The sequence below is a fragment of the Coregonus lavaretus genome (assembly GCF_964263955.1).
Source record: "Coregonus lavaretus genome assembly, chromosome: 26".
NCBI classification, from domain to species: Eukaryota; Metazoa; Chordata; class Actinopteri; order Salmoniformes; family Salmonidae; genus Coregonus; species Coregonus lavaretus.
Window position 1 is genome coordinate 24,016,663 of NC_140013.1, and position 25,923 is coordinate 24,042,585.

At 44.1% G+C, this 25,923-nt stretch overlaps 1 protein-coding gene across 1 annotated transcript in view; it reads left to right on the forward strand.

Moving 5' to 3' along the window:
• Positions 1 to 3,239: 3,239 nt before the first annotated feature.
• Positions 3,240 to 25,923, forward strand: part of dph1 (diphthamide biosynthesis 1) — a gene marked incomplete at its 5' end in the record, with an annotated part of 68,228 nt that continues 45,544 nt past the window's right edge. Inside the window, 6 exon segments of the mRNA XM_084142611.1 lie at positions 3,240 to 3,291; positions 7,644 to 7,645; positions 7,649 to 7,746; positions 10,446 to 10,492; positions 16,443 to 16,506; positions 22,412 to 22,470. Coding sequence (XP_083998737.1) covers positions 3,240 to 3,291; positions 7,644 to 7,645; positions 7,649 to 7,746; positions 10,446 to 10,492; positions 16,443 to 16,506; positions 22,412 to 22,470 — 322 coding nt within the window.

A 25,923-nucleotide genomic window follows, 5' to 3' on the forward strand; every position in this document is an offset into this window, starting at 1 on the left:
CCGTTGAGTAGACTAGTCTATGGTAAGGACCTTTTCAAGCATGATTTGGAATGCATTGAAAATATCCTTTCAAAAGCAAAATAACTCTGGTGTTCGACCTTGTGAGAGGCCCCTTACAGCTCGTTTCAATCCTTGATAACCATCATTTTTACACTCACTTTAAATTAACGCAAAACAGCTATCACCATTTTTAGAGAGTTAATAATTTTAAAAGGGCAATCTAAATTCCTTCTCGAACGAAGTAGGATGGATCATATCATATTCGTTCAAATCTTTCATTAACAGAAGTTATTTAGATTCACATTTCGTCTCTGAAGTCGGATTAGGCGCTGGGTCCTCAAATCCTGATTAAAAACGTGGACTTCGATGACTTTCGTTCCGTATAAATCCCTTCAATAATATATTCCCGCGCTTTCCCGTAGTGTTTGGGAGCTGCAGTAAAATTCCTGCCGTTCTCCGGTCTTATCTGTGAGGACCTTTCAATTTACGCCTCTTCCTCAGAGAATGTAGACTTTCGCCATCCTGCGCTCAATGTAGGCTAGAGAAAGTAGAGCTGTGGGTCTGCTCTGGCTCATCATTGCACCCTCTCGGTCCGTCTCTATGTAGGCTTCTACCGTTTTCTCCGGTGTTTGCTGGTAAACTCTGAATGTTCAGCCCTCCAATTGAAGGGAAAATATTAAAATTATCTTATTATCAACTACATTCCAATTTCGTGTTTAGAGGGCAATGTTATTCACACAAATGAACAGTGCCAAATAAAACACACAATAACTTATGTAACTCAATTTAATAGCTCGTTTTCTTCACATATGTTAGCCTACTCATCAAGATCCTTCATTTGCTGCAGGCTCTGAGAGATGCTGGAATTTGGTTTAGAAATGTGGTTGGTACAACTACAAGCATGATTAACACATGACCACTAGTGTGCCAATTCCTTGGCCATCTCTCTCTCTCTCTCTCTCTCTCTCTCTCTCTCTCTCTCTCTCTCTCTCTCTCACTCTCTCTCTCTCTCTCTCTCTCTCTCTCTCTCTCTCTCTCTCTCTCTCTCTCTCTCTCTCTCTCTCTCTCTCTCTCTCTCTCAGGGAAACATTTGTAGCTTAGTTGAAATGTTTTTATGTTTTGGTAAGATCACAGTGTACTTGTTGGTGGTTACTGAAAACATGAGTGGCGCAGTGGTCTAAGGCACTGCATCGCAGTGCTAGCTGTGCCACTAGAGATCCTGGTTCGAGTCCAGGCTCTGTTGCAGCCGGCCGCGACCGGGAGACACATGGGCGGTGCACAATTGGTCCAGCGTTGTCCAAGGTAGGGGAGGGTTTGGCCGGCGAGGATGTGGGTTCGTTTCCCATGGGGGGCCAGTATAAAAACATGTATGCATTCACTAACTGTAAGTCGCTCTGGATAAGAGCGTCTGCTGAATGACTAAAATGTAAATGAATTGATGGGGACAATTTCTCACCTATACAAGTAATGTATAAGGATATACCGGCCCACTGTTCTTCTTCTAATATTTGAAGAAAATAAATGATGTTATTGATATTTCTTACTGATAGCCAAGATGTAATACTGTAGAAGACCTATTCAAGATTTCATGAGAATTTACATTTTAAAATCTCAGGCTTCAAGGTTCCAAGATCAGAGCTAATACAATTAGATTAGGGTTAATGGTTTCACAGGGCTAGGGAGGACGTGCATGGCAATCAACAAAAAACAACAACCCACACAACAAGTATAATGTCCTAAACTTAATGTAAATGAAGTTACCTAAACATTTGAATGAAATGTATTTCCTGGCAGAGAGCACAGTGAGATTCAGGGTGGTGAATATAGTCCATAGAATTAGAATGATCCTTCTATGGTACAGATGGCCAGCTGATAGATGTTGGAGGCTGGAGGCCAGCACAGTACTGTATGTGTTGTGTTGCTTTGTACTGTGCTGCTGGTGCCCTGTGCCATAGTGTGACTGTGACTGTAGTTTTCCCAAGAGGAGATACTTTTACAGCCAATTAGTCTCAATGGTTACTGTTGCTATGGTAAGAGGACTCATAACAATGGTTGCAGATAAGGGCCAGGTGTAGCTCAGTTGGTAGAGCATGGCGCTTGCAATGCCAGGGTTGTGGGTTCGAATCCCACGAGGGGCCAGTATGAAAAATGTATGCACTCACTAACTGTAAGTCGCTCTTGATAAGAGTGTCTGCTAAAATGTAAGATAACACTGTATCCAGTCAGGATCACTGGTTGAATCAATGTTGTTCAATGAAATTTTGTTGAATTGACATCTGTGCCCAATGGGTTGTGACTGTACTTACAACTGTGCAGCACAATTAATGGAAGACTTACTTCAATAACATGGAAGAAAATGCAGGACTTGACAGCAAGCAAGCTCCCATTGTCATAAACATTTTATTTCAAAAAAGGTAGCTTGCTGTAGGCATATTTTACATACTAAAGTATATGTAGGCCTACAGGAAAGCATACACTTGAGACAACAACACTGTATGGGAAAACAATAAGCAGCAGGGAACATGGGAAATGTTGTTGCTAAATAAGGCAGTGTGATTTTCACTGCAGCTATCTCAATTCTCTCAATTCTTGTAGGCATGATATTTTGTGAGTCATTTCTGTCCCTTCCCTGTCTCATTCATAGCCAGATTCTCACTGAACAGCAATGGCACAGACAGGAGGTGAAAATGTTGAGTCCTCTTACAATTACAATTACTGGGATATATTCATACAGATGTAGGATCTTAATTTGATCACCTTTTTGTTGCTGAGAATTTTCCTACAAGGCAGGAAACGCAAACTTGTAGTGTGTTGAGGTTTTAAAAGAGCTTCTAAAGTTTGTTGATTTCCCCTTACGAAAAATTTATCAACCCATACAAAAATGTCCATTAATTATAATCCACATAATAATTCATATTTCTGGTTGCAGCAGGATGTATTTCAAATAAGATGGTTGCAGCATGATGTATCTCAAATTAAGATCCTACATCTGTAACTTGTGATGGAGGATAGATCTACAAAAGTTTGATTTGATAATGTTGCTAAGAATGAAGGTTACTGTTAATGAAATAAAAATCATATATTACTATTTCATTCTGAACAAATGCGACATTTTCTATCAACTCGTGTCAATAGAGATTCAGAACCACGGACAGCAATACGCTGCTCGATTATCACACATCGATGGCACTCTGCATTTGATTACTGCTGCCTTTCTGGCTCCCACATGCACCGAAAACATGGCGGCGCCGACTGTCGAAACGCAAGTTGTTTCTGCTAAAAAACGAACCGGTAAATATAAATTTCTGTTATATTAACACTATCACACAAGAAATAACGGAGTACGTGGTGTATGGGACATGCTTTTAACAAAACATTTATAAGTTGCCACCATGAATACAGAATTATGACGCAGATACAGCTAGCGACCTGCTAATGTAACGCTAATAACAAGGAAAGCTGACTCAAATGGTTTGAAAGAGTGATTAGATAGCTAACTTACTTGATACTTATCTATATGAACGAAATATATGAAACATCATAGAACACGTTTTTAAATATCTTTAAGGACCAGGAATTAACTTTCGTCATCAAGCTTTACTTTAGCTAACTAGCTGCTATTAGCCAGTTAATCACACGACACTTTTGCCCATGCGCAATTAGGCAAAGAGGTTACCTGCCAGGTAGTCTGGCAGGGCCACCCTTCCAAATCTAACTGCCAGGAGACATTTAAATGGCTTGTTTCTTTACAGCAGGGATCATCAACTAGATTCAGCCGCAGGCCGATTTTGCTCTTGAGCAGATGGTCAGGGGCTGGAACCTAATTACAAATAATTTGTAGACTGCAAATTGATCACAAGAAGCCCAAATAAATATATTGTATGACTAAAACAAAACAAAGGTAACTGAACTAAATTACTATTGCCCCGTAGCACTCACCTCTGTCATCATGAAGTGCTTTGAGAGACTAGTCAAGGATCATATCATATCACCTCTACCTTACCTGTCACCATAGACCCACTTCAATTTGCTTACCGCCCCAATAGATCCACAGACGATGCAATTGCCATCACACTGCACACTGCCCTATCCCATCTGGACAAGAGGAATACCTATGTAAGAATGCTGTTCATTGACTATAGCTCAGCATTCAACACCATAGTACCCTCCAAGCTCATCATTAAGCTCGAGGCCCTGGGTCTGAACCCCGCCCTGGGCAACTGGGTCCTGGACTTCCTTACGGGCCGCCCCCAGGTGGTGAAGGTAGGAAACAACATCTCCACTTCGTTGATCCTTAACACTGGGGCCCCACAAGGGTGCGTGCTCAGCCCCCTCCTGTACTCCCTGTTCACCCATGACTGTGTGGCCAAGCACGCCTCCAACTCAATCATCAAGTTTGCAGACGACACAACAGTAGTAGACTTGATTACCAACAATGACAAGACCGCCTACAGGGAGGAGGTGAGGGCTCTGGGAGTGTGGTGCCAGGAAAATAACCTCTCACTCAATGTCAACAAAACAAAGGAGATGATCGTGGACTTCAGGAAACAGCTGAGGGTGCACCCCCCTATCCACATTGACGGAACCACAGTGCTGAAGGTGGAAAGCTTAAAGTTCCTTGGCGTACACATCACTGACAAACTGAAATGGTCCACCCACGCAGACAGTGTGGTGAAGAAGGCGCAACAGAGCCTCTTCAACGTCAGGAGGCTGAATAAATTTGGCTTGGCACCTAAAACCCTCACAAACTTTTACAGATGCACAATTGAGAGCATCCTGTCGGGCTGTATCACCGCCTGGTACGGCAACTGCACCGCCCACAACCGCAGGGCTCTCCAGAGGGTGGTGCGGTCTGCTGAACGCATTACCGGGGGCAAACTACCCGCCCTCCAAGACACCTACAGCACCCGATGTCACAGGAAGGCCAAAAAGATCATCAAGGACATCAACCACCCGAGCCACTGCCTGTTCACCCCGCTATCATCCAGAAGGCGAGGTCAGTACAGGTGCATCAAAGCTGGGACCGAGAGAATGGAAAAACAGCTTCTATCTCAAGGCCATCACACAGTTAAATAGCACATTAGAGGCTGCTGCTGCCTATTGAAATCACTGGCCACTTTAAGAAATTGAACACTAGTCACTTTAATAATGTTTACATATCTTGCACTACTCATCTCATATGTATGTACTGTATTCTATTCTATAATATTCTACTGTATCTTAGTCCATGCCGTTCCGTCATTGCTTGTCCATATATATATATATATATATATATATATATATATATATATATATATATATATATATACACACACAGTAGGGAGAACAAGTATTTGATACACTGCCGATTTTGCAGGTTTTCCTACTTACAAAGCATGTAGAGGTCTGTAATTTTTATCATAGGTACACTTCAACTGTGAGAGACGGATTCTAAAACAAAAATCCAGAAAATCACATTGTATGATTTTTAAGTAATTAATTTGCATTTTATTGCATGACAAAAGTATTTGATACATCAGAAAAGCAGAACTTAATATTTGGTACAGAAACCTTTGTTTGCAATTACAGAGATCATACGTTTCCTGTAGGTCTTGACCAGGTTTGCACACACTGCAGCAGGGATTTTGGCCCACTCCTCCATACAGACCTCCTCCAGATCCTTCAGGTTTCGGGGCTGTCGCTGGGCAATATGGACTTACAGCTCCCTCCAAAGATTTTCTATTGGGTTCAGGTCTGGAGACTGGCTAGGCCACCCAGGACCTTGAGATGCTTCTTATGGAGCCACTCCTTAGTTGCCCTAGCTGTGTGTTTCGGGTCATTGTCATGCTGGAAGACCCAGCCACGACCCATCTTCAATGCTCTTACTGAGGGAAGGAGGTTGTTGGCCAAGATCTCGCGATACATGGCCCCATCCATCTTCCCCTTAATACGGTGCAGTCGTCCTGTCCCCTTTGCAGAAAAGCATCCCCAAAGAATGATGTTTCCACATCCATGCTTCACGGTTGGGATGGTGTTCTTGGGGTTGTACTCATCCTTCTTCTTCCTCCAAACACGGCGAGTGGAGTTTAGACCAAAAAGCTATATTTTTGTCTCATCAGACCACATGACCTTCTCCCATTCCTCGTCTGGATCATCCAGATGGTCATTGGCAAACTTCAGACGGGCCTGGACATGCGCTGGCTTGAGCAGGGGGACCTTGCGTGCGCTGCAGGATTTTAATTCATGACGGCGTAGTGTGTTACTAATGGTTTTCTTTGAGACTGTGGTCCCAGCTCTCTTCAGGTCATTGACCAGGTCCTGCCGTGTAGTTCTGGGCTGATCCCTCACCTTCCTCATGATCATTGATGCCCCACGAGGTGAGATCTTGCATGGAGCCCCAGACCGAGGGTGATTGACCATCATCTTGAACTTCTTCCATTTTCTAATAATTGCGCCAACAGTTGTTGCCTTCTCACCAAGCTGCTTGCCTATTGTCCTGTAGCCCATCCCAGCCTTGTGCAGGTCTACAATTTTATCCCTGATGTCCTTACACAGCTCTCTGGTCTTGGCCATTGTAGAGAGGTTGGAGTCTGTTTGATTGAGTGTGTGGACAGGTGTCTTTTATACAGGTAACGAGTTCAAACAGGTGCAGTTAATACAGGTAATGAGTGGAGAACAGGAGGGCTTCTTAAAGAAAAACTAACAGGTCTGTGAGAGCTGGAATTCTTACTGGTTGGTAGGTGATCAAATACTTATGTCATGCAATAAAATGCAAATTAATTACTTAAAATCATACAATGTGATTTTCTGGATTTTTGTTTTAGATTCCGTCTCTCACAATTGAAGTGTACCTATGATAAAAATTACAGACCTCTACATGCTTTGTAAGTAGGAAAACCTGCAAAATCGGCAGTGTATCAAATACTTGTTCTCCCCACTGTGTGTGTGTATGTGTGTGTATATATATATATATATATATATATATATATATATATATATATATATATATTCTTAAATTCCATTCCTTAGTAGATTTGTGTGTATTGGGTATATGTTGTGAAATTGTTAGATGTTACTTGTTAGATATTACTGCACTGTCAGAGCTAGAAGCACAAGCATTTCACTACACCCGCAATCATCTGCTAAACACGTGTATGTGACAAATAAAATTTGATTTGAATAACATACAGTATATCTCTGCTTTGGAACAGATTTCCAAAATAAAAATCACTTGGAGCTGATTTGCTGGTGTTTTTAGTCTTTTATGTCCAACAATTCCACATCTCAGAAAACTAGGGGGGCCAAATAAATTCGGCCCGCGGGCCACCAGTTGGGGAATCCTGCTTTACATTAGGTTGCTCTTAGTTATGCTATAATAAAATATAAACTACAACATTGTATTAACTTGTTATAGTGACTGGATTATAATAGTTTATGGAGTTGAGTGGTTTTTGTAATTAGGCCTATACAAGAGGAATAGGGACTGTGCAATTTCAAAGCAATTACTACAACAATATATAACAACTCATATATAAGAGCAACTTAATGTAAAGTATTACCAATAATCATATCAGACTATACCCCTACACCTTATTTTATCTGAAGCCTCCTATCTGAATTTGTCAATTATCTCCCACAGTCAAATTATTTGATTCTTACCCTAGTATGAGGACCACGGCGGGTGGCCAATCAAATTCCTGATGAAATCCTGCAAGACCCAGAGTTACAGGAGGCTATCCACGCTCTGCCTGCAAATTACAACTTTGAGATTCAATCAATCAATCAATTTTATTTTATATAGCCCTTCTTACATCAGCTAATATCTCGAAGTGCTGTACAGAAACCCAGCCTAAAACCCCAAACAGCTAGTAATGCAGGTGTAGAAGCACGGTGGCTAGGAAAAACTCCCTAGAAAGGCAAAACCTAGGAAGAAACCTAGAGAGGAACCAGGCTATGAGGGGTGGCCAGTCCTCTTCTGGCTGTGCCGGGTGGAGATTATAACAGAACCATGCCAAGATGTTCAAAAATGTTCATAAGTGACAAGCATGGTCAAATAATAATCAGGAATAAATCTCAGTTGGCTTTTCATAGCCGATCATTAGAGTTTAAAACAGCAGGTCTGGGACAGGTAGGGGTTCCATAACCGCAGGCAGAACAGTTTAAACTGGAATAGCAGCAAGGCCAGGCGGACTGGGGATAGCAAGGAGTCACCACGGCCGGTAGTCCCGACGTATGGTCCTAGGGCTCAGGTCTCTCAGTTGGCTTTTCATAGCCGATCATTTAGAGTTGAAAACAGCAGGTCTGGGACAGGTAGGGGTTTCGTAGCCGCAGGCAGAACAGTTGAAACTGGAATAGCAGCAAGGCCAGGCGGACTGGTGGCAGCAGGGTGTCATCATGCCCGGTAGTCCTGACGTATGGTCCTAGGGCTCAGGTTCTCAGAGAGAAAGAGAGAACGAGAGAATTAGAGAGAGCATACTTAAATTCACACAGGACACTGGATAAGACAGGAGAAGTACTCCAGGTATAACCAACTAACCCCAGCCCCCCGACACATAAACTACTGCAGCATAAATACTGGAGGCTGAGACAGGAGCGGTCCGGAGACACTGTGGCCCCATCCGAAGAAACCCCCGGACAGGGCCAAACAGGAAGGATATAACCCCACCCACTCCGCCAAAGCACAGCCCCCGCACCACTAGAGGGATATCCCCAACCACCAACTTACAATCCTGAGACAAGGCCGAGTATAGCCCACAGAGGTCTCCACCACAGCACAAACCAAGGGGGGGGGGGGCGCCAACCCAGACAGGAAGATCACGTCAGTAACTCAACCCACTCAAGTGACGCACCCCTCCCAGGGACGGCATGAAAGAGCACCAGCAGGCCAGTGACTCAGCCCCTGCAACAGGGTTAGAGGCAGAGAACCCCAGTGGAGAGGGGAACCGGCCTGGCAGAGACAGCAAGGGCTGTTCGTTGCTCCAGCCTTTCCGTTCACCTTCACACTCCTGGGCCAGACTACACTCAATCATATGACCTACTGAAGAGATAAGTCTTCAGTAAAGACTTAAAGGTTGAGACCGAGTCTGCGTCTCTCACATGGGTAGGCAGACTGTTCCATAAAAATGGAGATCTATAGGAGAAAGCCCTGCCTCCCGCTGTTTGCTTAGAAATTCTAGGGACAATTAGGAGGCCTGCGTCTTGTGACCGTAGCGTACGTATTGGTATGTACGGCAGGACCAACTCGGAAAGATAGGTAGGAGCAAGCCCATGTAACGCTTTATAGGTTAACAGTAAAACCTTGAAATCAGCCCTTGCCTTAACAGGAAGCCAGTGTAGGGAAGCTAGCACTGGAGTAATATGATCAAATTTCTTGGTTCTAGTCAGGATTCTAGCAGCCGTATTTAGCACTAACTGAAGTTTATTTAGTGCTTTATCCGGGTAGCCGGAAAATAGAGCATTGCAGTAGTCTAATCTAGAAGTAACAAATGCATGGATTAATTTTTCTGCATCATTTTTGGACAGAAAATTTCTGATTTTTGCAATGTTACGTAGATGGAAAAAAGCTGTCCTTGAAACAGTCTTGATATGTTCGTCAAAAGAGAGATCAGGGTCAAGAGTAACGCCTAGGTCCTTCACAGTTTTATTTGAGACGACTTTACAACCATCAAGATGAATTGTCAGATTTAACAGAAGATCTCTTTGTTTCTTGGGACCTAGAACAAGCATCTCTGTTTTGTCCGAGTTTAAAAGTAAAAAGTTTTCAGCCATCCACTTCCTTATGTCTGAAACACAGGCTTCTAGCGAGGGCAATTTTGGGGCTTCACCATGCTTCATTGAAATGTACAGCTGTGTGTCATCCGCATAGCAGTGAAAGTTAACATTATGTTTTCGAATAACATCCCCAAGAGGTAAAATATATAGTGAAAACAATAGTGGTCCTAAAACGGAACCTTGAGGAACACCGAAATGTACAGTTGATTTGTCGGAGGACAGACCATTCACAGAGACAAACTGATATCTTTCCGACAGGTAGGATCTAAACCAGGCCAGAACTTGTCCGTGTAGACCAATTTGGGTTTCCAGTCTCTCCAAAAGAATGTGGTGATCGATGGTGTCAAAGGCAGCACTAAGGTCTAGTAGCACGAGGACAGATGCAGAGCCTCGGTCTGACGCCATTAAAAGGTCATTTACCACCTTCACAAGTGCAGTCTCAGTGCTATGATGGGGTCTAAAACCAGACTGAAGCATTTCGTATACATTGTTTGTCTTCAGAAAGGCAGTGAGTTGCTGCGCAACAGCTTTTTCTAAAATTTTTGAGAGGAATGGAAGATTCGATATTGGCCGATAGTTTTTTATATTTTCCGGGTCAAGGTTTGGCTTTTTCAAGAGAGGCTTTATCACTGCCACTTTTAGTGAGTTTGGTACACATCCGGTGGATAGAGAGCTGTTTATTATGTTCAACATAGGATTCACAAGACAGTCTGGCGGGTGAGACAGGCCACGTCTAAGAGAGGTAAGCTCAGAATAGGCCTATTCATTACATTTCTACTATCTATTAGGCTTGGATAATATACTCTATTAGGCTTGGATAATATATTTCTTATGCTATTACCTTACACAATTGCAGTTGGCTCAGAACAGGGCAGCACAGCCCTTAAAAGTACACAGAGAGCTAACATTAATGACATGCATGTCAGTCTCTCCTGGCTCAGAGTGGAAGAGAGATTGACTTCATCACTGCTTGTTTTTGTAAGAGGTGTTGACATGCTGAATGTACCGAACTGTCTGTTTAAACTACTATCACACAGCTCGGAAACCCATGCATACCCCACAATACATGCCACTAGAGGTCTCTTCACAGTCTCCATGTCCAGAACAGACTATGGGAGGCGCACAGTACTACATAGAGCCAAGACTACATGGAACTCTATTCCACATCAGGTAACTGATGCAAGCAGTAGAATCAGATTTAAAAAACAGGTAAAAATACACCTTATGGAACAACGGGGACTGTGAAGAGACACACACAAGGGTATAGACACATGCATACGCACATATTGTGATATTGTTGTATGGTGGTATTAAACATTTTGTATTGTGGATAGGTAGTGGGTGTAATAATGTCATATGATGTACTGTTTTATATGTAATGTAAGTGCTTTAATATGTTTGGACCCCAGGAACGATAGCTGCTGCCTTGGCAGCAGCTAATGGGGATCCCTAATAAATACAAATACTGGAATAGACTAATGAGGTGTGTCTATCAGTTCCTGGCTAATGTATTGCTATTGGGTTGTGATGGTGATGAGAGGGCTGAGGGGTTATTGGGTTGTGATGGTGATGAGAGGGCTGAGGGGTTATTGGGTTGTGATGGTGGTGAGGTGTTGTGATGGTGATGAGGGGTTATTGGGTTGTGATGGCGTTGTGAGGGGTATGGGTTGTGATGGTGATGAGAGGGTTGAAGGTTTTTTGGGTTGTGAGGGGTTATTGGGTTGTGATGGTGATGTGAGGGGTTATTGGGTTGTGGTGGTAAAGTGAGGAGTTATTGGTTTGTGATGGTGATGTAAGGGGTTGTGATTGTGATGAGAGGGGTTATTGGGTTGTGATGGTGATGAGAGGGCTGAGGGGTTATTGGGTTGTGATGAGAGGGGTGAGGGACCCCACTTTCACCACTGTGGCTTGTGAGTCACTCCCTGTCACTCTTTGACGCACTATCTTACAACAGCCACAAGTCCCTGCATTCCCACTGCACAGTGCACTCACACATACAGGTCACAGTGATGGCACTGATACTCCCATCTGACAATCACACCTAGAGAGCTAGAATGGAGGGGAAGGGGGAAAGAGGGAACAATGAAGAAAATAGCAGCATTCAATATATCAGTATGGTGTGAAACATGCTAACTTAATTAAAGACACGTGGGAGTAATCCACCCAACGCTGCCAAAAATCTAAACTGCCATATCCACCCGGGTGTTACTGAAAGAGCATGCCAAAACGCTGATCCCTTGGTGATGTAAATGACAGCCAACAACAAGTGTTTCATACAGTAAAGGAGTTACAGTCTAGCTAAGTAACAGGTGGTGGTGTGTAGGGAGAATGGGGTGGTCTATGACTGGTCCCCATGGTCGGGGTGAGATGAGCTTTGGTGTGACTCAGTCTGCCTGTCGCTCCGACTATGTCCCAAATGGCACCCTATTCCCTATACAGTACACTACTTTTGACCAGAGCCCTCTAGGCACTATTGGGGATAGGGTGGCATTTAGGATGCAGCCTCTGTCTCTGTTCTGTGATGGTTTCATTAGAGTGCTTCCTCTCTCTCTGGGCTCGCAGGGCCAAAGATCACCTTATCGACTCTGTTGCACTCTACCCCTCTCTCTCTCTCTCTCTCTCCCTCTGAGTCCATCTGTTTCTGCCTGGGCTTTGAACCCCTTTCACTCAGCCTCTCTCGCTCATTCTCAGTTGAATTGGCCTCTTTGTTTTGGTCTTTTCACTTCCTGTTGGAATGGAATGAAATGAAGCAAGCAAACACCATTGTTTTTACTGCCTAGCCTCGATTGTTGAGTGGTAACAGAAGCAACGTCTAAGTGAGCATACATTTGGTTCTGGAGAGTTACCATAGCTCCTTAGAAACGTCAAATATCTCAGATTTTACTGTGATAATTTCAGACTATTTTCATGGTATCCCAAGAATCTGCGCTATTCTGTCTGAAAATGAACATAATGTACAGATTCTTTTTAAGGCTCAAAATGGTATCTTCAGAAGGCTTCTATTCTTCTTTGCACCAAATATATGTGCAGGAGCAACATCTGGTTGGGCACCAGGTAGCCTGTCGGTTAGAGCGTTGGGCCAGTAACCCAAAGGTTGTTAGTTGGAATCCCAGAGCCGACAAGGTGAAAAATCTGTTGATGTGCCCTTGAGCAAGGCACTTAACCCTAATTGCTCCAGGGTCACCGTTGATAATGGCTGCCCCTGGCCGTGACCCCACTTTCCAAGGTTGTCTCGGGGGGGGGTTGGGGTATGCAAAAAATATATTTCCAATGAAATAGGACAAATATAAGCAGCCACCAAATTATTATATTACATCTGTTATTGTTAAATAATACAGCCATAGTTTAACTGATCACATTCTTTATCATACCTCAATTTGTCTCTATGTTGTCCTTGTATATTTTTTTCATCTTGTTTTTCCTGTGTGCTGAGTTTCCGTGCCTGCAATGGTCTCGTTCTCACGACAGTTGTTCAGCCTTGCACACTGAATTGTACCTGTGAAAGTGGAAGGCAGGAAACAGGCAGGGCAAAGTGAACGGAAAGACAAACAACCGTGTGTGTCTGGAGGAACCATGAAAATGTTTCCCTCAGGGCTGCCAAACTAACACACAGAACTGTTTCTCTCAGAAGAGACACAACAGCATCGCAAATAATCAAAAGGTTAGCAGTAGCACTCGCAGACGCGCATGATTTCCCTCTGGTCTTCTCGTTTAACGTCTCGGAATTCTTCCGATGTTACATCTACAGAATTCTACAGATGTTTTTTGGAGAATGTTTTAGAAAGTGAAGAGTCTGGGAGAAGCTCCATTAGAGCAGCCAACCACTAATTGCAGACAGAGGTTGAGGCAACTGTTTTCTGCAGAAGCACAACTCTAAGTGCAGACTAAGTGTGCCCCACAGTATACTGTTACCCTAACGACTACGCTGAAGAACTACAGACTGAACTGAACACACAGATGCACCTTCCAGTCCACACTGTTATAGAATGCTAATACTATTCTAGACAAAAAGTCAAATCTGATACAGAACAAATCTCAGTGCTGGGGCCCGGCTAAACAGGATTGGGGACTTGGAAGAGAACTAGGTTGTTTAGCTCGTCAGCTGACCTTTTCTCCATTCACACACTAAAACTCCTTGCTGCACCAACTCTCTGTGGGCACCTTCCAGACTGAAAAAACCCTTTCTGCCAACCAATGCAGAGCCATTTTATTTCCCCCTGCACGTGCAAGATGTTCCTCCTTTTGACACATGACAGCAGACCGTGCACTGGCTGACAGGCCGACACTCAAACCAATCACAGACTATCATATGCACATGTTGGTATGTGTGTCCGTGAGAGTGAGGGGGTGAATGACAAACACACAAGCATTCTTGACATTTGATTGGTGTTAATGCTCCTGTGACATTCATGACTTTTCAGCTCACATGTGTATACACACACACACACACACACACACACACACACACACAAACAAATGCTTCTAAACCCTTGTGCAGAGCCTTCAGCAGTGAGAGCAGATGGAGAGAGAGCTCTTGGCTTCTGTCAGCCAGGGCTGTGGTGAGGCTTAGAAACCTTTCTCGGTTAATAAACTCGCCCTTTCCCAAGTAATGACCTGTCTCTGTCTGTCTACATGGTGCACAGTGATCCCTTAACCTTTCATCAGAAAGATACACACTCCTCTCCTCCTTCCCTCTCCCCTCCATCCATAACGCTTCAGAGACATCCTTTCTTTCGGTCAGTGCCCTTTTTATTTTTCCTAGGCTATCTTTTATTGTTCAGTGTTGCCTACAGTCCTGTTTTTCTTGTTTATCTTTGCTGTAGGAAACCACTGCAGTATGTGAACATGGGCCTAATTAAATATTTATCAACACTGCAGTCTAAGTGTCTATTGACTGTAGCCGCATTGATTGGTTTATCAAGGTGATGTGTGACAGGGGCTGTCTGACAGTGAAACATTGTCAACACTGTCTTCCTGCTTTATCTAAAGTTGATTTAAACACATCCTCCAGTCAGTCCCTCCAGACACTGTGCTGAGATGAGTCCCAGTGTCTGCTAGAGCCAGCCCACTGATCTTAGTATGCACTGTGAATGGAGAGTGTGTTACCTTTGATGCAGGAAAACATTTAAAGTGTTTCTTCAATTACTGCAAATGACATCGAATCAAAGCGGATTTGTGAAACAGAGGACAGTGGACGAACGGCTTGTACACAAGTATGAAATATCACACTGTGATATAATCCCATTTGAGTAAAGAAAGGCTAAATGTTCATTGATGCTAAGGACTTTACATAAGTATGCATACCACAATATGTAACCACGCCAACATAAGGACATCAGTCTGTTACCAAGACAACAGCTCTGGATAACCAATTTATGCAAGAATCAGGCAAGGGCTTGATGTGAGGAGAAAAAAACCTCTTTGTTATTCAAAATGGATCTGTTCCAATCTGAAATTAATGTGATATCAATTGAAAACTGAAAGGATTAGACCTACTGTGATGTTGTACATTTGCCAACAGTGCAGAACCTGCAACACCTGTAAGCACTTTGCCAGGGATGGATGAACTAGCCTTCTAGCCTAGTTTTGAGAGAACTATGCTGTAATTGATAACCCCTGTTTTGTGCGTTTTGCCTACTACTGTTGACTGTGGCTACAGTATTTGTAATTTATGACAGAAAAACAACCATGTTTTGTTTGAAATGTTTTTGAATTTTGTCACTGTATTGCGTCTGTTTGAAATATGGATTTAGTTGTGGTACTCTGCAGAAGTTGTTTATCTGACCAGTTTTCTGTACGTGTTCCCATGGGGTCGCAGTTATCTACCCCTCCTCTGACCCTTAAGAGTAGCTGTTTCTCCATGTCCTATAGCCTGTTATGTCTTAGATGTCATTATGTTTATTTGATGTTTACGTTCAAGATGAACCTAAATCATGCACGTTCTCAACAATAAAAGGAAATTGGGTGAGAAACGACATTTTGAGAGAGCATGCCTTTTTTTATAGTATTTTTTCTCTGTAAAGTTGTTGGCATCATTTAAAGAGGTGTGATATTTTGCTTCTCAACCCTGGCAATGAGTCAACCTCCTGATGAAAGCATTTTCCATTGATTCGTCTTAGCTGGTGTCACACTGACAAGTTCCTACCGGAAACACGCTGCTCTCAGCCCTTCACATCAGCAGCAGGACCAATCCTTCCTTCGTGTGATTGCTTGATTCCCATTTCACAGCGATTTGATCCGTTTCTCCATGCTATCTTAATGCAGAATGAGAAGAAACACAAAGTTTCCGGATGCATAGCGGTCTGCACGGTGAGAGGGATATTTGTGTGTGTGTGGCTGTGACTCATAAAGCTGTTGGCTGTCATTGAGAGAGACGGTTGGAGAAAGGTGACTAATGGATCGGTAGGAAGAGAAGGGAGGTGTGAAGACGGAGCTCATACACTTCCATTTCCTCTAGTGCATCACTCAGTAAGATAAGGCAACAGTAATGCCTTGAAATGTCAGCTTCCTTCTGTCTCAGTGAAGCACTCTGCAGTAATAACATAAGCAACAAGATACATGTATATGCTGTCTAGGATGTATTAAATAACGTGGTTGTCACTCAAACTGCAGCTGTGTGTGTAGCCTGGCTAGGTTGTCCTCTTAACCTTACCTCTGTCTGTCTGTCTGTGTCTGTCTGTCTCTGTTCACAGTGGCCCTGCAGCTACCGGAGGGCCTGCAGATGTTTGCCTGTGTCATCGCTGACATCATCGAGAGGTAGGTACAGCAAACACTCGCACCACTCACTGATGTGTTTAATAGGTGGCAAGTGCAAGTGTCACTCATGCTCATAAAAAAATAAATAATAATAGATACTTTTATCCATTTGTTGATAGCTCAAAACATTGATGTTTCTCCCTGAAACAGATCCCCTTGACTTTGTTGTGTGGAAGTTTTGGTGGTTTTAGAAGGTGAGTGAGTGAGCAGTCGTTGTCCTTGCTGAAGTGTGAAGTTGAGCCGGCATGGCCACTCTCTAGTCATTAAGCCAGACAGTCTTATCATAATTCCCTGCCTGCTGCAGCCAGCTCATATCTGGGCCTTTGCAGAAAATTAGACACGATTGCGTCCGCGGACCGAGCGGCTATCAACGCTTCATTCGTTCACGGTTGGAGGAGAGCACAGCCATTATTCTTGTTAATTACATCTTGTTACAGGCTGCGTAGGCCCCTATTGCACACAAACACTCCGTCACACAGACACACTCACACAAACTGATGCTGGAGCACAAACCTTCCCACAGTTTGGAGTGCCTCGGCTTCATTGGTTTGAATCATTTGTCTTGCATACACTGAGCTTTGGCCTACGCTGTGCCAAAACAAGTTTGTGCAACATTGATAAATTGTTTGTAACAAAAGCAGTAATCCCCCCCCCCAAAAAAAAACCTTTAATGTAGATCTAAAACATGTATTTGAAGTGTTGAAAGAGGAGCTCTGTGTGTTTAAGGGCTTTCTTGACTTCTGTGGTTGTTTCCTTCATCTTCTTATTCCACCCCTCTCTGCCTCTCTCTCTGCTGGGACTACTGTAAGGGTTCTCTAAAAGAAGATGGCTGCATCACTCCACATCCAAAGTGGATTACTTTCCTAGGTGTACAGTATGTTCAATACTAATGAGGTTAGTTGATGGAAGTGAAGTATAGCGAGCTTGGGAAGGGAAGCTTCCACATGGTTTTCAGTCAGAGCACATATTTGATTTCAGACAGGAAACGCAGTTCTTGGTGTCCTCATATGAAGCCATGCCTGTCATACGGTATGGACCGTTGACAACTTTCCTCTCTCCTCCACCTCGACCCAGCACCCCTCTTTCCTTTTAACCCCTCTCCATCGCTCCACTAGTGCCACGCCTCCCTCATTCCGTCTAATCTCTCCATTACTCCCTGTATGGCCATCCCCCCCCTCTCTCTCTGGCTGCGAGGGGAATGGGGATTGAGGGAGCGAGGCAGAGAGAGGTGGTGATAGGGGCCATGTCTTATCAGCAGCACTGCTATCAGTAGGAGAGCTGCCGCTCTCTCCTATCTGGGCTTAAACCAACACCTTATACGCTGTGTCCATCCCAGAGTCCTCTAAATTAATGGCAACCCATCACCTTAGACCATCTCAGCCCGTTTCAGCTAATTAGAGCAATTAACGGCAGATAATTGCCTTCCTCAGGTCCTCCTCACCTCCCTCACACCACTTCTCTTCCTCCCCCTTCTCTCCTTCATGTCTCACCCTCTCACCCCATCCTCACCAGATCCTACAAATGGTATAAAGAGCAGTTTCCTCTGTCATCAGTTGTTGTTGTTGTTGTTGTTTGTGGTTCTTCTCTTCTCTCTGTATAAATAAAGACATCGGCAACCTCATTTGACTCCCAGGTCACAGTAGTTCACTGTGTTCCAATGATCAGGCCAAGTGTTACATGAAGGCAGTAAATCTAGGGAATGGGCATGGCCCCTGAATAGGGGATCTAGCTACAGAGGGCTTGTTGGATAGTTAGTGTCCCTGCCAGTGACCTCTGTGTCCCTGGTCACCATGCTGTATCTGACCTCTATTCACCCTTCTCATACTGTGGGGATAGCAGAGGTTTCTGTCAGATGTGGATGTTCAGTGACAATTAAGGGCCCGGCTCCATCTCACCCACTGTGGTGCTATGGTCGTCAGTCAGTCAGTGTGTGGTCTGGGGACTGGCCAGGGCTGAGGTCCATATCAGTGTGGGGATGAAGAGGCTAAGCTGCCCCGTGTGTAAGGAGCTTGGGTGGGATGGACTGCTATAAGCCCTAATGAGAGCAAGCTGTTCTGAATTATAGGCCATGCAGTCACAGTTAATACACATCAACTTTGAGGGTGAACGCACGCACGAAGGCGCTCACACAAGGACAAAAACACAGACACGTGTGCGCGGTAGGCAGAGACTGGCACCTCCAGTACATACTCAGCACAGTGCTCACATACAGCCAGAGAGAACGCCTACACAAGGGGACAGAGGTGCTCATAAAATAAGCAATGGACATACATGGACACGCACTGAAACAAAGGCGATACTAGGCTTGTATAAGCTGCTCTCATTTTCAACAGTACAGTATATGTATGTACAGACACACTCAGGCCTACCTATAGAGGATTGGCTCATACATATAATATGTGGCTATCTGTTCCACCCAGGCATCGGTAAGCATACTCTCTCCCACAGAGAAGTAGAGAGACTGCACCACGCTTCCACTGATAATTTAGAAAGCGGGCCTGCTTCTGTTCTTTAAAGAGGCTTTGATAGACCCACAAAGAACTTAGTAAACCTTCTAAAAGTCTGCTGTAATGGCTCCAGTTGAATAGGCATGCTCTGACTTCACACTGTATCCTCTGCTCCCCTGTAATACAGCTACACACTGGTTGCATTCCAATTGGCTCCGTATTCACTATATAGTGCACTACTTTTGACCAGTGCCCTAAATAGTGCACTACTTTTGAATAAGGCCTATAGGGCTCTATGTAGGGAATAGGGTGCCATTTGGTACAGCGTCTTGATAACTGCCAAAGCCATTTAAAGAGACTTAAGACATAACTCAACTTTCACAACAAGTAAACAGACAGATAAGAACACAACCGAGGAAAAAGTGATCAGACCAACAGAAAGAATCCCTAACTTGGACAGGCAGGCGGCGGGCAACGGTGCGTGTTGTCATCCCGCCATATGTTTCATTGCCTTTGATGCCACGCCAGCTGTCTTCAACGCAGCCTTGAATGATACTTTGATGAACTTCCTTTAATATTTACTGTGCTGCTCCGGGAGTGGAGTGCCAGGGCTTGTGTTGTTGTCATCCCAGTCATCTATGGCCTAGTCCTGGAGACGGGGAAGGAGAGAGGAGGAGGAGGGAGGGAGGGAGGGAGGCGGCAGTAACATTTAATGTCCTCTGTCACCGGCTCTCTGGCATGGAAACGATGGGCCTCTCCTCCACACAGAGAGAGATGTTGGCTTGTGACATAACTAGGATATTGTATTTGGGGGTGAAAGTACATGACATGAGAGCATTATGAAACTGTGGGCCCTATTCAATGACTCATATAACTGTGTTCACAGTATAAAACAAAGAGGAGGTCATTTTTATATTTCGGCTTTTCAAACATAGATTTGTCACTGTGCTGGCCCAGGAGAATGTTATTTATGATTGACTGGCCCTTTGTAATAAATGCCATGTCAGATCAACCACAAGCAGTGATTGACCTGCCACTGTGTCCATGGCAGCGGAGTGAATGAAATGGGAGCTCAGAGCCATTTCTCTCTCTGTCAATTAAATTAAATTCCATTTGCTTTATTGGCATGACGTAACAATGTACATATTGCCAAAGCTTACTTTGGATATTCTCTCGCTCTGTCACTGATTCACTCACACACGCACACACAGAGAGCCCCTGCTGTCTCAGACTTTTCTGGTCCCTCTCCATCATAGCTCTGGACCCCAATATGGGGCTTCATCAGCCAGAGCCTGATCCAGTTCAGATACTTTTATTCATTTTAGTCTGCAGTAGCGTGTGAGCAGCAGAACCAACCTCTGCCCACAGCCTTCCATGGTAAATAGAAGGTCCCCTGTAGCTCAGTTGGTATAGCATGGCGCTTGCAACGCCAGGGTTGTGGGTTCGTTTCCCACGAGGGGCCAGTATGAAAAATGTATGCACTCACAAAACTGTAAGTCGCTCTGGATAAGAGCGTCTGCTAAATGACTATAAATGTAAAAATGTAAATGTCAGCCCTGCCTCCATAGAGGAAGACAGGCAGGAGCCTCCCTGCCCTTGCCTCACCACTCACCCTCCAGCCTCTCTGTTCCTCCCACAGCACAGCTGAGCAGTAGGTAGCGGGAGCCCGGGTGTGACAGTGTGTGTCCCGGCCTTCTGTCCCCACCAATTGCATAAGAAGCTCACACTGGGTGTAGAGAGCAGCAGGGCCCCCGTTTTGCGCACACGCGAGCGCATATACAGTGGGGGGAAAAAGTATTTAGTCAGCCACCAATTGTGCAAGTTCTCCCACTTAAAAAGATGAGAGAGGCCTGTAATTTTCATCATAGGTACACGTCAACTATGACAGACAAATTGAGAATTTTTTTCTCCAGAAAATCACATTGTAGGATTTTTAATGAATTTATTTGCAAATTATGGTGGAAAATAAGTATTTGGTCAATAACAAAAGTTTCTCAATACTTTGTTATATACCCTTTGTTGGCAATGACACAGGTCAAACGTTTTCTGTAAGTCTTCACAAGGTTTTCACACACTGTTGCTGGTATTTTGGCCCATTCCTCCATGCAGATCTCCTCTAGAGCAGTGATGTTTTGGGGCTGTCGCTGGGCAACACAGACTTTCAACTCCCTCCAAAGATTTTCTATGGGGTTTGAGATCTGGTGACTGGCTAGGCCACTCCAGGACCTTGAAATGCTTCTTACGAAGCCACTCCTTCGTTGCCCGGCAGTGTGTTTGGGATCATTGTCATGCTGAAAGACCCAGCCACGTTTCATCTTCAATGCCCTTGCTGATGGAAGGAGGTTTTCACTCAAAATCTCACGATACATGGCCCCATTCATTCTTTCCTTTACACGTATTAGTCGTCCTGGTCCCTTTGCAGAAAAACAGCCCCAAAGCATGATGTTTCCACCCCCATGCTTCACAGTAGGTATGGTGTTCTTTGGATGCAACTCAGCATTCTTTGTCCTCCAAACACGACGAGTTGAGTTTTTACCAAAAAGTTCTATTTTGGTTTCATCTGACCATATGACATTCTCCCAATCCTCTTCTGGATCATCCAAATGCACTCTAGCAAACTTCAGACGGGCCTGGACATGTACTGGCTTAAGCAGGGGGACACGTCTGGCACTGCAGGATTTGAGTCCCTGGCGGCGTAGTGTGTTACTGATGGTAGGCTTTGTTACTTTGGTCCCAGCTCTCTGCAGGTCATTCACTAGGTCCCCCCGTGTGGTTCTGGGATTTTTGCTCACCGTTCTTGTGATCATTTTGACCCCACAGGGTGAGATCTTGCGTGGAGCCCCAGATCGAAGGAGATTATCAGTGGTCTTGTATGTCTTCCATTTCCTAATAATTGCTCCCACAGTTGATTTCTTCAAACCAAGCTGCTTACCTATTGCAGATTCAGTCTTCCCAGCCTGGTGAAGGTCTACAATTTTGTTTCTGGTGTCCTTTGACAGCTCTTTGGTCTTGGCCATAGTGGAGTTTGGAGTGTGACTGTTTGAGGTTGTGGACGGGTGTCTTTTATACTGATAACAAGTTCAAACAGGTGCCATTATTACAGGTAACGAGTGGAGGACAGAGGAGCCTCTTAAAGAAGAAGTTACAGGTCTGTGAGAGCCAGAAATCTTGCTTGTTTGTAGGTGACCAAATACTTATTTTCCACCATAATTTGCAAATAAATTCATAAAAAATCCTACAATGTGATTTTCTGGATTTTTTTTCCTCAATTTGTCTGTCATAGTTGACGTGTACCTATGATGAAAATTACAGGCCTCTCTCATCTTTTTAAGTGGGAGAACTTGCACAATTGGTGGCTGACTAAATACTTTTTTCCCCCACTGTACACACACACACACACACACTACACACACAGACACACTGCATCTCTCTGACTAATGAGCTCTCCTGCTTGACAGCCCCCTCACTACCCTCCCAAACCCCAACCACATCTGTCTCAAGACTCTGAGAGGAGACAGTCAGACATAATCATCCAGACACAACTGGACCAGGCAGCTACAGTATGCCCGGCCCACTCCCCTCCCCACGACCAGATAGTTTTCCAGTGCTATTTCAGGTTTAGTGAGAAGTCTCTTGAATGCTGCCTGCTGCAGGAAGTCACATTACGAGGTGGAAAGAGGTCCTCCCACACCTGTGTCCCTCTTTGTTCCATATCCCAGCCATCACAACCCTGGAGAACCACAACCTATAGACCACTCTGTTATATTGGCCAACCTAAATCACCACTCTGACTGGAGAATGGCGGATAGCTGCTGGTGATGTACTGGCTCTCATATAATGCCTTCCAAGATAACACCTGGGAAATTGCTTGACCTGTCTTGAAAATACAGTCGATGCACTCCAGAGATAAAGCATCATATAGACTTTGTTGTCGTCCCACCCGGCTCTCTGTATGTCCAGGGGGACAACTCCATGGGGGGTTGGTGGGCTTTATAGAGAGACTGAAAGGCTGACGGTCTGCCCTTTCTCTCTATCACACTCCATGGGTGCATCCCAAATGGTACCCTATACCCTATAGTGCACTACTTTTGTCCAGAGCCCTATGGAACTTGGTCATATGTAGTGCCTTATAAAGGGAACAGTGTGTCATTTGGGGTCGGCACCTAAATGAAATATGAGCAAGTGAGCATCTGAGGAAAGAAAGCAGAGGCACCGAACGCTAAAGTAGCTAATTACACTGGGAGACTCATCAGTGTGGTGTTTTTGAGTGAATCTTGGTTATTTATGAAGCAGTGAAATAAACCTATTCCCTGTCCGTCCCTCTGTCTGCCCAGCGTTGTGTGTATGATATATGGAGTGTTCAGTGCTCTGCACGGGAAGCTGAAGGTTTCAGCCCCCTTCCCACTACCCACTCTCTCTCCTATTTCACTGCTGTATCACTAACTCAGACCAGGCATAATCACTTTCATTTAGGACCAACCGTACATTCCAGCCCCACCACATGCAGATATAATTGAACACAGAGAGCTATGCATAATATTACCTGCAATTTCAAAGGGAACCATGAATATGTGTGGACATATGGTCATGCACATTTAAAAATGAGCTCTGGGCTTTTATTATGTTATTTTGGAGTGAATGCAGGCAGTTGACAGCCATTTCAATGTGAGCAAAATGGAGATGGGCCAATGGCTAATTCTGCATTTGAATAATAGAAAACCAGGGTGCCATGCATGCATTTACATTTTCAAAACCATTGGTAAAAAATGGACACACTGCAACAGAATGTTAATATCTCAGAACTAGGCCTAATATTTCTGAACGTTAATACTGTGCACAGAGTGTACAAAACATTAGGAACACCTGTTATTTCCATGACATTGACTGACCAGGTGAATCCAGCTGAAATCTATGATCCCTTATTGATGTCACCTGTTAAATCCACTTCAATCAGTGTAGATGAAGAGGATGAGACAGGATAAAGAAGGAGTTTTAAACCTTGGGAAAGTTGAGACATGGATTGTGGATTTGTGTCATTCAGAGAGTGAATGGGCAAGACAAAATATTTAAGTGCCTTTGAACGGGGTATGTTTTGTTCACTCAGTGTATATCTGAACTGAATGTGAAAATAACAGATTCATGTGAACAGAGATCGGTAGTGTCCACATATAAAGTGAAGAGTATTGTAGGAGCTAGTGAACCATTTGTAACATGGCTTCCCTGCTTTGAAAAGGTTAGCTACACATCTGACCTGTGCTCCCTCTGAAGGAGAGAGTGTGAAGGAGGAGGAGTAGAGGGCAAAGATGAAGGGATGACCTTATAGGATGAGCGAGCAAAATAATGTAATGCCTAACGGGAGGGATAGAGGAGAGTACTGTAGAATATTCTAGAAGAATGTCAGTAGGTCTAGAAAGCAGCATGGCGGTGGACTATGCCAAGGATTGAGAGCTGAGAGAATGAGAAATGTTGAGAGGGGGAGAGAATAGAGGAGGAGAAGGAGGAGGAGAGAAGCCAAAACAAGTTGTTGTTAAAATGAAGAGGAGAGAGATTGTCATATGACTGGAGGGAACAGAGTGACATGAGAGGGAGGTTGTAGGAAGAGAGCGAGACAGAATATTACTGTCAATTACTACAGCAATATCTCTTTGTAATCATTTTGTCTCACACTTGTACATAGCCCTTTTGGGCATGGGGATTTGGATTCTAGTACCATACTGACTGTGTGTGTGTGTGTGTGTGTGTGTGGATGCAGACAGTCTACTTGCACTATCCGGTGAGAAAAGCACCATGCATTTCATATCATTATCTATTTTTTTTTTTCAGAGCTGATGCATTTTAAAATAGCTGCGCTGTAAAAGTTTCATCCCTATCAGTGCATCATGCAAAGAAACCTGAGGGACATGATTTATCCTATCTCCGGCTAAGCAGAGAGGTTAATGGTTAAAGCCTAGTGACTGACCTCAGATCAGATTCCATCAAACCCTATATTCGCTCTGCAACACAGCTAAAAAGCCTTTAATGTCCCCTCAGCCATCCCAGGTCCCACTGTGCTGTCCCCTGATTCCTCCCTTTATGTGTTGTTCTGAGATCTGATAACCCACATGATAAAATAGATTGTCTGCATTATTTTTAAAGCTCTCTATAGATGAGATTAAGGCATACCAGGGTTCTCCACTCCCAGCTCTGTACAACAATATTGGATTCACATAACGGTTGCCATATCATTGTGTTTTTGTTTAAGTTTTTAAAATTGGATTCAAGCGCCTTTCAGAATGCGGTGCCGTGCAGTTTAGATGAGCTGTATTTTGATAAAGCCGTAGTCTTTTACATAATGACCTGGGCCCAGGCTGTTTGAAAACCTGCCAGAACAAATAGATGAGATACGCTCACAGAAATAGACCTAGCAGTAATGATCTTGTTTTGGTGGATTTAAAGGATTATCTAATGGTATTACTGAAAACATCTGTCTAAGCTTCATCCCATCCTCCCTGCCTGCCTGCCTGCCTGCCGCACGCCCATGTTACCACGTTACCAGTACACACCTACTGTACCCATTCACTCTCAATTACTACAATTAGTCTGTAATTTTCACCCGCGTTTTGTCTTCTAATTTTCCTTGTGAAAGACGTGGGTGTGGGAATCATAGTGTTGGTACGACAATGCTAAATGGAAAGCTTTGTAGAGCAAAAGGCTCAGAGAGAGAGGCGGGAGAGGAAGAAGTAGAGAAACATTTAATCATCCAACACGGTTGACAGATTTATTTTTTTCAGGGGAGTATTTTGTCAGGGTATTTTCTGTGTTCTGTGTGTGCAAAGCAGATTACTGATATCAGATTTGTTAATATTACAAACCCCAGCGCAAACAGCTTATCTGCCTTATGCACTCAGCCATCAGAGGCCTTGTCTCTCTCTCACCACCTCCTCATTTACACCCCCTTCCATCACACAACCTCCTCCTCTGTGTTTCAACT